General features: G+C 39.4%; 1 protein-coding gene across 2 annotated transcripts in view; it reads left to right on the top strand.

Moving 5' to 3' along the window:
- Positions 1-7,626: 7,626 nt before the first annotated feature.
- Positions 7,627-17,084, top strand: part of LOC133642823 (coiled-coil domain-containing protein 134-like) — a 24,433-nt gene continuing 14,975 nt past the window's right edge. For both annotated transcript variants that reach the window (XR_009824611.1, XM_062037220.1), the window contains exons 1-2: positions 7,627-7,887; positions 15,585-15,724. Coding sequence is in view for 1 of the 2 variants with exons in the window: in XM_062037220.1 (XP_061893204.1) it covers positions 15,616-15,724 (109 nt within the window). In the remaining variant the exon portion in view is untranslated. The remainder of the gene's footprint in view (positions 7,888-15,584; positions 15,725-17,084) is intronic.

Below are 17,084 nucleotides of genomic sequence, written 5' to 3'. Positions count from 1 at the left end.
ACCTATCTTTAGGCCATTCCTCTTACAGCGCCTCTCAAGCTCCATCAGGTTGGATGGGAAGCGTTGGTTTTCATCCAGGATATCTCTGTACATTGCTGCATTCATCTTTCCCTCTATCTCCTGCCTCTGAAAAGCATCCCCACAGCATGATGCTGCCACCACCATGCTTCACTGTAGGGATGGTGCTGGCCTGGTTTCCTCCAAACATTCACACCAAAGACTTCAATCTTTGTGTCATCAGACCAGAGGATTTAGTTTGTCATGGTCTGAGAGTCTTTTAGGTGCATTTTGGCAAACTTTTGACTAAGAAAGGGCTTCCGTCTGGCCACTGATTGGTGGATTGTCCTTCTGGAAGGTTCTCCTCTCTCCACAGAGGAATGCTGTAGTTCTGACAGAGTGACCATCAGGTTCTTGGTCCCCTCCCTGACTAGACTAAGATGACTACAGAGACATCCTGGATGAAAACCTTCCCATCCAACCTGATGGAGCCGCAAAGAGGAAAGAGAGAAAGTGCCCAAAGATAGGTGTGCCAAGCTTGTGGCATCGTACTCAAAGCAGTGTTTCCCATAAACTGCCAAGATACCTGTGGTGGTGGGGGCGTGGCTATGGGCGTGGTCACCATGACATCGAGTAATTTGCATAATTTACTACAATGATATGATTTTCTCTAAAAAGGCTCAAAAAATGTATACTTACTAATTAATAATAACAGTTTTGTTTTAAACGTCCATCCATCCATCCATTTTACAATATAATTACAACACTTTATGTACATATTTATATACAGATTTGAACAATAAGTTATTCACTGAAATATATTTATTAATTGTGGTTCTTACAAAAAATATATCTTATAAAATATGAAAGCTAAAATGTCTCTTAAAGCTCTGCCCCTTTAATTAGTGCATACTAAATAATTTAACTTTAGCCTACTACTACAACCATATTATTTACCAGCAACATAAAGTGAAACAGAGGCAGAGGTGTCCTGCCACAGTCAGTAACAAATAAACAGAAAACAGTAGTGGTCAAATACAAATAAGGCAACAAGAGAAGTATCCTACACTTCTCTTTTGTAAAGTAAATGTGAACAGCCTATATGGGCATCTACATCAACTATATGATTTGCCTGAGAAGCTGGACAGGACAAAAAAATATATATATATTTTATTTTTTTAAATTTTTTTAAATTTTATTTTATTTGTGGCGGACGTAATTCTTTCGTGGCGGGCCGCCACAAATAAATGAATGTGTGGGAAACACTGCAAAGAGACTTGAGGCTGGAACTGCTGCCAAAGGTGCATCAACAAAGTATTGAGCAAAGGTTGTCAATACTCGTGTACACATCATTTTTATGAGATCCGAGAGAAAAAAAATACTTTCCACATTGTCAACATGAGGTATTGTGTGTAGAATTTTGAGGACAAAAGTGGATTACCGTATTTTTCGTATAAATCGCTGCGGAGTATAAGTCGCACCGGCCGAAAATGCACAATAAAGAAGGAAAAAAACATATATAAGTCGCACTGGAGTATAAGTCGCATTTTTGGGGGAAATGTATTTGATAAAAGCCAACAGCAAGAATAGACATTTGAAAGGCAATTTAAAATGTGTAAAGAATAGTGAACAACAGGCTGAATAAGTGTACGTTATATGAGGCATAAATAACCAACTGGTATGTTAACGTAACAAAGTATGGTAAGAGTCATTCAAATAACTATAACATATAGAACATGCTATACGTTTACCAAACAATCTGTCACTCCTAATCGCTAAATCCCATGAAATCTTATACGTCTAGTCTCTTACGTGAATGACATCAATAATATTATTTGATATTTTACGCTAATGTGTTCATCATTTCACACATAAGTCGCTCCTCAGTATAAGTCGCACCCCCGGCCAAACTATGAAAAAAACTGCGACTTATAGTCCGAAAAATACGGTAATTCCATTTTGGAATAAGGCTGTAACAACAAAATGTGGAAAAAGTGAAGCGCTGTGGAACTTTTCCCGATGCACTGTATGCAATTTCATGCAGGACATATTTTAGTTTTTGTCAAAAGTCAAAGAAGGAATACATTTATTAAGAAAATATACGGTACTTTATTGGTGGATATTATTTGCAGGCGTACACGGGCCATATAAAATGATGTTTGACACCTGTGATTTAGATGATCTGCATGTTCTTTTCCTACCAGCAGTGTTTCCAGAGAGTTGAAAATGACTCCCAGACACTTCATCACTTTGTACTCTCACTAATGACATTTCTTCTCGGTCCTTTTCACGTTCAAGGACGGCAAATGTTTTGTGTACTTTAGGCTTCCACCTCCGATATTGACTGTGTTTAGTTGTATAGGACGGAGATAGAACAGAATCCATTACTTGTACATTCATTTCCCGTATAGTCCAGTCCTTTTCTAGAGTCCCGTTCAATGAAACTGATGTGAGCAGAAATAGGACTTCCCAGAAGCATAAATCATGCATCATGGCGGAGGTTATTGTACACGACCTTCACCTTGCTGGCCTCGTTATGTTGACACCTGTGGTAAATGTCATCGTGCCCACGAGGAACGGTAAGACATCTTCACGTCCGAAATAAATCAAAAACTCATTCGTTAGAGCACCGCTTAAAAACTGCAAAGTCATTTATCATGTAAATAGTCACAATTAAAGGCCTACTGAAAGCCACTACTAGCGACCACGCAGTCTGATAGTTTATATATCAATGATGAAATCTTAACATTGCAACACATGCCAATACGGACGGGTTAACTTATGAAGTGACGTTTAAAATTTCCCGGGAAATATCCGGCTGAAACGTCGCGGTATGATGACGTATGCGCGTGACGAAGTCAGAGTAACGGAAGTTATGGTACCCCGTAGAATCCTATACAAAAAGCTCTGTTTTCATTTCATAATTCCACAGTATTCTGGACATCTTTTGCAATTTGTTTAATGAACAATGAAGGCTGCAAAGAAGACAGTTGTAGGTGGGATCGGTGTATTAGCAGCGGACTACAGCAACACAACCAGGAGGACTTTGTTGGAGCGCTAGCCGCGCTAGCCGCCGACCTCACCTTGACTTCCTACGTCTCCGGGCCGCCAAACGCATCGGGTGAAGTCCTTCGTCCTTCTGCCGATCGCTGGAACGCAGGTGAGCACGGGTGTTGATGAGCAGATGAGGGCTGGCTGGCGTAGGTGGAGAGCTAATGTTTTTAGCATAGCTCTGTGCGGTCCGGTTGCTAAGTAAGCTTCAATGGCGTCGTTAGCACAGCATTGTTAACCTTCGCCAGCCTGGAAAGCATTAACCGTGTATTTACATGTCCACGGTTTAATAGTATTGTTGATTTTCTATCTATACTTCCAGTCAGGGGTTTATTTTTTTTGTTTCTATATGCAGTTAAAGCACGATGCTATCACGTTAGCTCGTAGCTAAAGCATTTCGCCGATGTATTGTCGTGGAGATAAAAGGCACTGAATGTCCATTTCGCGTTCTCGACTCTCATTTTCAAGAGGATATAGTATCCCAGGTGGTTTAAAATACAAATCCGTGATCCACAATAAAAAAAGGAGAGTGTGGAATCCAATGAGCCAGCTTGTACCTAAGTTACGGTCAGAGCGAAAAAAGATACGTCCATCACTGCCTCTCAAGTCCTTCACTGTAACGTTCCTCATCTACGAATCTTTCATCCTCGCTCAAATTAATGGGGTAATCGTCGGTTTGTCGCTCCGAATCTCTCTCGCTCCATTGTAAACAACGGGGAATTGTGAGGAATACTAGCTCCTGTGACGTCACGCTACTTCCGCTACAGGCAAGGCTTTTTTTTATCAGCGAGCAAAAGTTGCGAACTTTATCGTCGATTTTCTCTACTAAATCCTTTCAGCAAAAATATGGCAATATCGCGAAATGATCAAGTATGACACATAGAATGGATCTGCTATTCCCGTTTAAATTTAAAAAAAACATTTCAGTAGGCCTTTAACTAAATGTATTAAATTAAACAGCGCTTGTGTTTGAATGATCCCTTTTCTGTACCGCTTATCCTCAGGTCGTGGGTAAGCTGGAGCCTATCCCAGCAACAAAAAGAAGGAAGTGAGAAAAGTCATCTAAGAAACTTGCCTTGCCTAAAGTGCAGGTCTTCAACGGGTCTGCAGAGGTTGCTTCATTAGTACTTTGGCTCCCGCACATACTGGGACACAAAAGTATTGTACATACAAACACACACACATGCACATCATTATTCATACATATGTACATACATACAAACGTTTGTACATACATATACACATAATGTACATATACAAGTACATGCGTATACAGTGGTGGTCCAAAGTGTACGTACACGTGTAAAGAACATCCTGTCATGGCTGTCTTGACTTTACAATCATTTCTTATTTTGTTGTGATGTAGTGATTGGAGCACATACTTGTTGTTGTTGTGATGTAGTGATTGGAGCACATACTTGTTGTTGTGATGTAGTGATTGAAGCACATACTTGTTGTTGTGATGTAGTGATTGGAGCACATACTTGTTGTTGTGATGTAGTGATTGGAGCACATACTTGTTGTTGTGATGTAGTGATTGGAGCACATACTTGTTGTTGTGATGTAGTGATTGGAGCACATACTTGTTGTTGTGATGTAGTGATTGGAGCACATACTTGTTGTTGTGATGTAGTGATTGAAGCACATACTTGTTGTTGTGATGTAGTGATTGGAGCACATACTTGTTGTTGTGATGTAGTGATTGGAGCACATACTTGTTGTTGTGATGTAGTGATTGGAGCACATACTTGTTGTTGTGATGTAGTGATTGGAGCACATACTTGTTGTTGTTGTGATGTAGTGATTGGAGCACATACTTGTTGTTGTGATGTAGTGATTGGAGCACATACTTGTTGTTGTGATGTAGTGATTGGAGCACATACTTGTTGTTGTGATGTAGTGATTGGAGCACATACTTGTTGTGATGTAGTGATTGGAGCACATACTTGTTGTTGTGATGTAGTGATTGGAGCACATACTTGTTGTTGTGATGTAGTGATTGGAGCACATACTTGTTGTTGTGATGTAGTGATTGGAGCACATACTTGTTGTGATGTAGTGATTGGAGCACATACTTGTTGTTGTGATGTAGTGATTGGAGCACATACTTGTTGTTGTGATGTAGTGATTGGAGCACATACTTGTTGTTGTGATGTAGTGATTGGAGCACATACTTGTTGTTGTGATGTAGTGATTGGAGCACATACTTGTTGTTGTGATGTAGTGATTGGAGCACATACTTGTTGTTGTGATGTAGTGATTGGAGCACATACTTGTTGTTGTGATGTAGTGATTGGAGCACATACTTGTTGTTGTGATGTAGTGATTGGAGCACATACTTGTTGTTGTGATGTAGTGATTGGAGCACATACTTGTTGCTCACAAAAAACATTCATGAAGTTTGCTTCTTTTATGAATGTATTATGTGTCTACTGAAAATGTGTGAATGCTCCAAAGCACTCACACATATGCTTTTATACACCAAAATTCATCTATTTCTTCTTCTTATTATTATTATTCTTCTCCAGATTTTGGCGCGCTCTACCTTCCACATCTTTCACCCGTTCAAAGCATTCCAACTTCAAACTGTTCAGCCTATTCAGGAATCGCGGGCTTTCCCTTGACAAATTCCCAGATTTCCCAGAATTCCAGGTTTTGCGGGACATTTTTCCCCATTCAAAATGAATTGGCCATTTTTCAAACTACCACCATTTCCACATGTTTCAACCTATTCAACACATTCCACCATTCTGGAAAGTCAAACTTCCTCTTTTCCAACTTAAAAAAAATTCCAGGATTTTCCAGAATTCCCGCTTTTCCAAAGCCCTATTTCCACCCTTTTTTCTGGCGACTACTCCGTCCACATTTTTCAACCCATTTCAATCGTTCCACCGTCAAAACATTCCTCTTAATCAGAACTGGAAAAATTCCCAATTGTCCCGAAATTCCAGGAATTCCGTAATACCATTTCTCATTTCAACATGTTATTACTTACACATTTCTCCACTGATTTAAAAATGTTAACACCAACCTTTTTAACTCATTTAGACCATTCAAGTGTTGATGCAATCGCCGCTCATGTTAACTACTAATCCGTAACTTAAAAGGGTTGGCTGAACTGCTATTAAGGTATGATACAATCGCCGCCCATGTTAACTACCGAACCATAATTAAAAGGGTTGGCTGAACAGCTATTAAAGTATGATGCAATCGCCGCTCATGTTAACTACCGAACCATAACTTGAAAGGGTTGGCTGAACAGCTATTAAAGTATGATGCAATCGCCGCTCATGTTAACTACCGAACCATAATTAAAAGGGTTGGCTGAACAGCTATTAAAGTATGATGCAATCGCCGCTCATGTTAACTACCGAACCGTAACTTAAAAGGGTTGGCTGGACAGCTATTAAAGTATGATGCAATCGCCACTCATGTTAACTACCGAACCGGGCAGGCCATTGCCAGTGTTGCCTGAAGCACAGTTGACTGCAGTGTGTGAATGCTCCAAAGCAATTTGGTTTTTATTAAATTTCAACTACGGTACTTCTTCTTCTCCAGATTTTGGTGCGCTCTACCTTCTACATTTTTCACCCGATTCAAACTGTTCCAACTTCAAACTGTTCAGCCTATTTGCAAATTGCGGGCTTTCCCCTGACAAATTTCAAAAATTCCCAGATTTCCCAGAATTCCATGTTTCCCGGGACATTTGTCCCATTCAAAATGAATTGGCCATTTTTCAAACTTCCACCATTTCCACATTTTTCAACCAATTCAAACCATTCCACCTTCAACACATTCCACCATCTTGGAAATTTAAACTACCTTTTTTCCAAGTTCAAAAAATGTCCAGGATTTTCCAGAGTTCCTGGTTTTCCAAAGCCCTATTTCCACCCTTTTAACATTACCCCCAAAATTCCCGCTTTTCCCAAAATTCCCGCTCAAATGAACGGGAAATGTTTCAAAGGTCCACAATTCCCACATTTCTCATCCGATTCAAACTGTTCCAACTTCAAAATATTCAGCCTGTTCAAAATGGTGTGCTCTCCTTCAACCATTTTTAAAAATTCCCAAATTTCCAATAATTCCCAGTTTTCAGGAACATTTTCCCCATTCAAAATGAATTGTCCATTTTTTCATAATCCCCACATTTTTCAACCTATTCAAACCATTCCACCTTCAACACATTCCACTCATCCAACTAACACTTTCCCAAGTTCTCAACCAAATTCCATTTTTCCTGGAAATTCAAACCATTCCAACATTCAACCTACATTCTGTCAGCATTTCAATTCAACTTCAGCATTGGAGCATTCACACTCATCTAGTTAGATGTTATTTTTAACTGTGTTTAGTAAATATGCAATACAATAAAATCTACAGGAATCGGTCTTCGGTTAGAACATGTTTTTATATAATAATATAATATACACATGTATAGTTGACTTGACACATTTGCACATTTTAAACGTTCAACTTGTATAAATCAACATAAACATGAATACATAGCCTCCGTGTTCAAAGTCAGAAAATACCGATTGCTTTTTATTTATTTATTTTTAATTTTTTTATTTTTTAGGCGGAAACGGAACGAAGCCCCGGTCGGTGTCTCCCTCAAACGCTCCCGTGTGGAAACCATCGTCCGTGCGGAGTGGCCGCTCGCCTGTCATTCGTCGGAGGGACGCCGAGTGTGCTGCCGGTTTTGATCGGGGAGCAGCGAGCCGCACGTCGGTCAAACATCACCAAAGCACCGCCGGGTGCCTTTCTTGCTCCGCCGGGCTTTGGTTACCATTCATGGGAGAATAGGTTCGCTTGAACGACGCTACTTTGGACTTGAATACGGTGAGTGTCGTTTCCACAAATAGGTTGTACTAAATCCACGTGTTTACATGTCTTAGGTAAGATCTCGTTCCTCGTGTTAATAAATAAAGACAAGAAAAAGGGCTAAATGAGGGTTAAATGGCTCTACTTGCTCCCCCTCCGTGTGCTCGACGTCTTGCTCATTTACGAGGCGAAGACTTATACATCTTGAAATTTCTCTCAGGTGAAACTTTACCTCAGAATTCTTCCAGGAAGGGACTTTACTTTCACTCTTTGGTCAGCATTTGCTGCTCCATCATTTATATAGATGCTCACTAGCATTTTTTTTATTAAATCAGCGCTTCTCCAGGGGACTTGCAGTCTCAGCCTATTTTTATTGGGTGCCACAAAGCCTCCAGAGTCCATCAACTATATTGGTTATGGCATAACCAATGTTATGATCCAATTTCACCTATTTGGGGTAAAACATATTTTTTGAAAACCAGTAATTATAGTCTGCAAATTATGCGTGACAGAGTAACCATGTAATACTCTTCCATATCAGTAGGTGGCAGCAGGTAGCTAATTGCTTTGAAGATGTTGGAGGCAGGGTGCAGGTAAAAAGGTGTTTAAAGGCCTACTGAAACCTACTACTACCGACCACGCAGTCTGATAGTTTATATATCAATGATGAAATCTTAACATTGCAACACATGCCAATACGGCCGGGTTAACTTATGAAGTGACTTTTAAAACTTCCCGGGAAATATCCGGCTGAAACGTCGCGGTATGATGACGTATGCGCGTGACGAAGTCCGAGTAACGGAAGTTATGGTACCCGTAGAATCCTATACAAAAAGCTCTGTTTTCATTTCATAATTCCACAGTATTCTGGACATCTTTTGCAATTTGTTTAATGAACAATGAAGGCTGCAAAGAAGACAGTTGTAGGTGGGATCGGTGTATTAGCAGCGGACTACAGCAACACAACCAGGAGGACTTTGTTGGAGCGCTAGCCGCGCTAGCCGCCGACCTCACCTTGACTTCCTACGTCTCCGGGTCGCCAAACTCATCGGGTAAAGTCCTTTGTCCTTCTGCCGATCGCTGGAACGCAGGTGAGCACGGGTGTTGAGTAGATGAGGGCTGGCTGGCGTAGGTGGAGAGCTAATGTTTTTAGCATAGCTCTGTGAGGTCCCGTTGCTAAGTTGCTAAGTTAGCTTCAATGGCGTCGTTAGCACAGCATTGTTAACCTTCGCCAGCCTGGAAAGCATTAACCGTGTATTTACATGTCCACGGTTTAATAGTATTGTTGATTTTCTATCTATCCTTCCAGTCAGGGGTTTATTTTTTTGTTTCTATGTGCAGTTAAAGCACGATGCTATCACGTTAGCTCGTAGCTTAAGCATTTCGCCGATGTATTGTCGTGGAGATAAAAGGCATTGAATGTCCATTTCGCGTTCTCGACTCTCATTTTCAAGAGGATATAGTATCCCAGGTGGTTTAAAATACAAATCCGTCATCCACAATAAAAAAAGGAGAGAGTGTGGAATCCAATGAGCCAGCTTGTACCTAAGTTACGGTCAGAGCGAAAAAGATACGTCCATCACTGCCTCTCAAGTCCTTCACTGTAACGTTCCTCATCTACGAATCTTTCATCCTCGCTCAAATTAATGGGGTAATCATCACTTTCTCGCTCCGAATCTCTCTCGCTCCGTTGTAAACAACGGGGAATTGTGAGGAATACTAGCTCCTGTGACGTCACGCTACTTCCACTACAGGCAAGGCTTTTTTTTATCAGCGAGCAAAAGTTGCAAACTTTATCGTCGGTTTTCTCTACTAAATCCTTTCAGCAAAAATATGGCAATATCGCGAAATGATCAAGTATGACACATAGAATGGATTTGCTATTCCCGTTTAAATAAAAAAAAATCATTTCAGTAGCCATTTAATGCTTAAACCAAAAATAAACAAAAGGCGAGTGCCCCTAAGAAAAGGCATTGAAGCTTAGGGAAGACTCTGCAGAACAAAATAAGACTGAACTGGCGACAAAGTCAACAAAAACAGAATGCTGGACGACAGCAAAGACTTACCGTGGAGCGAAGACGTCGTCCACAAAGTACATCCAAACATGACATGACAATCAACAATGTCCCCACAAAGAAGAATAAAAACAACTGAAATATTCTTGATTGCTAAAACAAAGTAGATGCGGGAAATATCGCTCAAAGGAAGACATGAAACTGCTCCAGGAAAATACAGAAAAAAGAGAAAAAGCCACCAAAATAGTAGCGCAAGACAAGAAGGAAAACAGCAAAAAGGTCCAAATAGGTCAGGGTGTGATGTGACAGGTGGTGACAGTACACCTACTTTGAGACAAGAGCTATAGTGATGCATGCTTGGTTATGCTTTAAAGTCATACCCAACAATTGTGACGACGACTTTTTATTGTCAACTGAGTTTAGTTTTTTAATGATTTCTGCTGGTGGTGTGCCTCCACATTTTTGTAACGCAAAAAATGTGCCTTGGCTCAAAAAAGGTTGAAAAACACTGTTCCAGGGAGTCCACCAACTATATTGGTTATGGCATAACCAATGTTATGATCCAATGTCACCTATTTGGGGTAAAACATATTTTTTGCAAACCAGTAATTATAGTCTGCAAATTATGCGCGGCAGAGTAACCATGTAATACTCTTCCATATCAGTGGGTGGCAGCAGGTAGCTAATTGCTTTGAAGATGTCGGAGGCAGTGTGCAGGTAAAAAGGTGTCTAATGCTTAAACCAAAAATAAACAAAAGGTGAGTGCCCCTAAGAAAAGGCTTTGAAGCTTAGGGAAGACTATGCAGAACAAAATAAGACTGAACTGGCGACAAAGTCAACAAAAACAGAATGCTGGACGACAGCAAAGACTTACCGTGGAGCGAAGACGGCGTCCACAAAGTACATCCGAACATGACATGACAATCAACAATGTCCCCACAAAGAAGGATAAAAACAACCAAAATATTCTTGATTGCTAAAACAAAGTAGATGCGGGAAATATCGCTCAAAGGAAGACATGAAACTGCTACAGAAAAAAGAGAAAAAGCCACCAAAATAGTAGCGCAAGACAAGAAGGAAAACAGCAAAAAGGTCCAAATAAGTCAGGGTGTGATGTGACAGGTGGTGACAGTACACCTACTTTGAGACAAGAGCTATAGTGATGCATAGTTGGTTATGCTTTAAAGTCATATCCAACAATTGTGACGACGACTTTTTATTGTCAACTGAGTTTCGTTTTTTAAATTATTTCTGCTGCTGGTGGTGTGCCTCCACATTTTTGTAACGCAAAAAATGTGCCTTGGCTCAAAAAAGGTTGAAAAACTCTGGTCCAGAGAGTCCACCAACTATATTGGTTGTGCTATCAAAATGTGACATTCGCAAACGAATCGACTTAATTGAACGGCTCTTTTAAATGAGCAATGAGAAGCGATTCGCAGTTGCCAGCCATTTGATTTAGGGATGGGCGATACCACACTTTTAGGATTCGATACGATACCGATACTTTTTTTTGCATTTTCATCGATACCGATACCATTAATTTCTTATTGGCAATTTTTGTCAGTCAAAAGTATTATTACTATTGTTATTATTTAAGACAAATCACAAGACAAATACAGACCATTTATACCACATTCATTATGGTCAATATATAATAAAAGTAAAATTAAAATAAATAACATAAATATGAAAACTAAATTAAATATAAACAAAAATATACACATTTTCCCTTTTCTTATTTCTCAAAAAAAAAAGTCTTGGTAGAAAAAGCTTAAAAAAACATTTATTCATAACAATGTTATGTTTCAAACCTCTTTGTGGAAGTAAACTTATAACACTTCTCTGAAGCAAAGTCAATCATTTCCTTACCACAATAAACTAGGATTTCCTTGTCCTATAAACCTGCATACGAAAGACAGTTCCCTGAGAAAATGAACTTGGAAAAACGATCTACAAAAATGTCTGACACCATCACACCTTTAGTGTACTCGAGATATGTCGTCACACTTTACTGAAGTCTCAGATTGCTGTTGAGGAAAAGTAACAACGCTGTCGGCTGGCTGTGTGTGCGTGCGTGTGTGTGTGTGTGTGTGTGTGTGTGTGTGTGTGTGTGTGTGTGTGTGTGTGTGTGTGTGTGTGTGTGTGTGTGTGTGTGTGTGTGTGTGTGTGTGTGTGTGTGTGTGTGTGTGTGTGTGTGTGTGTGTGTGTGTTGCGTTGCACATTGACGACGCTCATTGGCTGTCTCTAGCTGTGACATGACTGGGCCAGCTCTATACTCTGCCAGGTACAGGGCTGTCCCAGCACATAGGAAGTTAAGTAAGTCATCAAAAACATCTGAAAGTGATGCTTGCACCCCCCACACGCCGTTTTTTGGTTTATATCGATACTTTTTTCAGAAAAGTGATGCCAAATGAATAGCGTGTGAGTATCGATATATCGATACCACAGGATCGATACGCACATCCCTAGTTTGATTCATTTATTGCACACACAGATTCAGCGTCTGCCATTTTTATTTTACTTTCATTTGTGCTTTTTATTTACTTGTGTACATTTTATTCTTGCTTATTTGTGTTGTTTTAGGTATTGTTTAAATGTTTCTGCTATGAAGTTTTTTAAGCGAGGCGACATTCAAAATGGCAATTCTTGTGGCACAGCACAGGGATGTGGCGCCCCCTAATGGAGTGTTTACTATAAAAACACAGCAAAAATAGGAAATATAGTCGATGTTCCATTATAATTAATGATGAGGTGGCGACTTGTCCAGGGCGTACCCCGCCTACCGCCTGAATGCAGCTGAGATAGGCTCCAGCACCCCCGTGCACCCCAAAAGGGACAAGCGGTAGAAAATGGATTACCAACAGAGTAATGCTGATGTAAATTATATTTTTTCAGAATCCAAATCTTATGACTGCAATCAGTGATTGCAGTCATTGTATTCATTAAGTACCACCATAATAACAACATTAAATACAGTAGTGTAGTAGACCTAAGTATTCATTAAGTACCACCATAATGACAACATTAAATACAGTAGTGTAGTAGACCTAAGTATTCATTAAGTACCACCATAATGACAACATTAAATACAGTAGTGTAGTAGACCTAAGTATTCATTAAGTACCACCATAATGACAACATTAAATACAGTAGTGTAGTAGACCTAAGTATTCATTAAGTACCACCATGATGACAACATTAAATACAGTAGTGTAGTAGACCTAAGTATTCATTAAGTACCACCATAATGACAACATTAAATACAGTAGTGTAGTAGACCTAAGTATTCATTAAGTACCACCATAATAACAACATTAAATACAGTAGTGTAGTAGACCTAAGTATTCATTAAGTATCACCATAATGACATTAAATACAGTAGTGTAGTAGACCTAAGTATTCATTAAGTACCACCATAATGACAACATTAAATACAGTAGTGTAGTAGACCTAAGTATTCATTAAGTACCACCATAATAACATTAAAATACAGTAGCGTAGTAGGCCTAAATATTCATTAAGTACCACCATAATAACATTAAATACAGTAGCGTAGTAGGCCTAAGTATTCATTAAGTACCACCATAATAACAACATTAAAATACAGCAGCATAGTAGGCCTAAGTATTCATTAAAAACAAGGCTGAGGTTTTATTTAACCAGTACATTTAATATTTGTGGCCGCTGTAACAATACACACACTTTGAACAGTAACACTGTGTTTGAATAGGGGAAAATAAAACACTTTAATCAAGTCATTCTTTGGCGTACCACTAGATGGAGTCCGCGTACCACTAGTGGTACACGTACCACCGTTTGAGAATCACTGACTGACTAGATCTAGACTATAACCTATTTAGACAAACAATTTGGTTTTGTTTCTTTAAAAAATGTTTTAGTTTTTTGTATTCTATTATTATTTGTTGATCTCCTCGGGGGTTAATCTTCACCCCCACTTGATGGTGTGTGTAAAGAAAGTGTGCATACTCCCAACAGACCTGCATTAACACTTGAAGCTAGGTAGAGAAAGCAGGTTGCTATGGTGAATGCTAGAATCATTGATGATGTCTGTTCATACTCAGGGTTGATTGAAGTGACTCAGAACAGATATTCCGGAAGATGAGTTTCAGAGTTTGTACCCGGAATAGCTGGGTTTACAGTAGATGGAGTGTACAGTATAGTCTTTGTTGACGTGGACTACTTAGTGCTACTTTGTGTGCAGCACTTAGCACAGCAGCCGAGTGCAATTTTATTAGCAGGCAATGTGTTCAGAATGAGGAAAAATGCCGTTGTTATGTTTTTGGAGTATGTGGGAGGACGCTGGTCTACCTACGCAGGCACTAGGAGAACATGAACAATCCTCCCAGGAAGCCTTGACAGATATGTTGGAATATTGAGGTCTTTGAATCTTGTAAATGTGGTCATGTGACTTGTCACATGGTGTACACTTAATTTATTACTGTGTCTTCAGAAGTACTTTTAATGCCTTGCTTTAAATGATGTAATTTCCACCCTATGCCTGTTTTATTTTTGTTGGACCTGATGCCTCTTGGACGGTTGATCCGTGGGTTTGAAAAGGTCTCTTATTATTTCTACGCAGGTGATATTCAACTGTATTGCTCCCCCATTGATTCAGTTTCACTTTTTTTATCTGAAAACGTGTATCCTCTATCAAAAACTGGTTGTCTTCAAATGTCCTCCAGATAAATTCCAACAAAACTCTGATCATTGGTCCCGATAAAAAAAAGATGCCTCTGATCAAGAACTCCCTTGGTGCTCTGGGTGCATCTGTTCAAAGCAGCATCACAAACCTTTGACTTGTGTTCGATCAGTCAGTAGACAACATTTATTGAATCTGATTTACTGTAAACGTTAAATAAATAATTTGACTTGTTTTTAACATTTTAATGACTTAGACCCTTTATGGTCCCCAGGAGCCCTAAAGGTAAAAAAACAAACCAAATCCATATATTTTGTTATGGTTTGAGAATGAAAAATATCAAAATGGCCCCCGCATGCTTTAATTTTTCCGTGTGCGGCCCTCAGTGGAAAAAGTTTGGACACCCCTGCCCTAGATGATATAAATGGGTCCGTGTTGGAATTTTTGGAGTCGGTTGAAAAATGTTGATGTAGTAACAGTTTGAATTGAAATGGGTATTTTGGAATTTTGGGAAGAGAATTTGTACAAAAAGAAAAATGGTAGTTTTGTTGTCCCAATTAAAAAGAATGTTGAAAAATGCGGACTGTGAAAACTTTCCAGGAAGAGGTGAAAATAGGCCTTTAGAAAACTGGGAATTCCTGGAATTGTTTTGAACTTGAGAAATGGTAGTTTGATCGTCCAGGGTGAGACTAGTGTGTGGATGGTGGAACGGTTGGAATCCGTTTAGAAATGTGGGATATGGAGAGGTTTGTATATTGCCCATTCCTTTTCAATGAGGGGAAAGTCCTGGGTTATCAGGGGATTTTTAAAACCGGGAAACATCCTGGCTTGAATGTCCAGGGTGAGTGGATGTTGGAACGTGGGGTATGCAGTCGATTGTTTATTTCCCATTCATTGTCAATGGGGAGAAAATTACCGGAAATTCCGGGAAAACTGAAATTTGGTAAAGAGAAAAACATGTTTTGCGTTAGATATTAGAGAAGAGTAGTGCCCTTTACAAGACCCCCTTGGACTGTAAATACTTTTATCCTTCACTCCAGCTGAGCAAGTCTTTGCCGCCCCCTACTGACCATGTGGAGCGTGTGCCTGATGATGATGATGATGACGCTCACCCCTTCCGTCCTTGGCTCGGGAGACGGCGACACCCTGCCACCCAGACCAGACTCAAACCTGGAGATCTGTATCCTTTTGTTGCTGTGTGTGTGCGTGTGTGTGCGTGTGCGTGTGCGTGTGCGTGTGTGTGTGTGTGTGTGTGTGTGTTTTTACCCTTCTTGAGACATGAAGAAGGAAAAATATCTTCCATATGAGGAGGTGTGAACAAGTGAGGACATAAATCATGCTCCCAATAACCAGGCATGTGATTTTTCCGTCTAAAGTCGGAATTCCGTCTTTTTTTAATCTCGGGGGGGGGGGGGAATTATCTCCCGTTTTTCCGGGTTTTTTTCGGACCCTAAATCAAGATTCGAGACGTAGTTTATATTACGCCGTAGTTGATTGGTCGATATGTTCCTTGTGACCAATCAGGACATCTGTTATGAATGATGACGTTAATAACGTCATCATTCATAATGGTTACTACGGCCATTTTCCATATGTAAACAATGTCGGTTCTCAAGAGAAAGGACGCTTTACGAGTAAAAGAAATTGATAAACATGTCAAAAATAAGTTTGGATGGGACTGGATGGAAAGGGAAATCACTGATACTGTTGGGAAGAAGGAAGTTACGACTTTGTTCGGTGATTTTATTCGGAAAATCGATGGTCCCGGAAAGGTTTAGTGCACGTGGTGTCATGATAATATTGACTATGGATCACCAGGTTTCAAGGCTTTGGAAGTACATGCGAAACGCCAAAAACATATAAAACAACTTGAAGCAAGGAAAACTAACTTTTCACTAGCTGGTACTTTTGGATGTCAACCGAAAGTGAGCAAACCTTACGGACTTCATCTTTTGTTTACATGGACAACTGCCGTAGACATGGAGAGGAAAGATCCGCCCACTTCAGTTGCAGACAGAGTTGTTAATATTGAGGTCAGCTAAAAAATATTTGCTTGCGAAATACGCATGTTTGTTTTAAATATCAACCAATTATTGCTTTGCGAAATATAAATAGGTTTTTCTAAAAATAAAAAGCCACGTGAAAATATATTATGAAATGACAGAAATTCAAAGAGTCGCATTATTGATTCCAGTTAACAATTTATTTGAAATAAATTTGCATATAATACTATTTTGTAATATTAAGTTCTTATGTAGTCTGTTGAAACTATTGTCAGTGGTGTAACAATCTTGAAGGTAAATATTTTCACACTTGTTTCATGCAATATGTCAGTGTCCTCACATTATTATTATTTCCTACTTTCAAATAGGAGTAAACAATACTAAACATGTTTAATTATTTTCATAAATGTATATCCTATTTTGGCGAAAAGAATGAAATGTTTACATTACATGAACTGAAGTCATGTGGTAATACTGTAAATAAAGTGTAGATAATATCACTGATCAATGTGACACCTGTGAACACAAGATGTAAAT

Source organism: Entelurus aequoreus, linkage group LG25 (assembly GCF_033978785.1).
Source record: "Entelurus aequoreus isolate RoL-2023_Sb linkage group LG25, RoL_Eaeq_v1.1, whole genome shotgun sequence".
NCBI classification, from domain to species: Eukaryota; Metazoa; Chordata; class Actinopteri; order Syngnathiformes; family Syngnathidae; genus Entelurus; species Entelurus aequoreus.
This window is presented reverse-complemented; position numbering and strand designations above follow the sequence as displayed.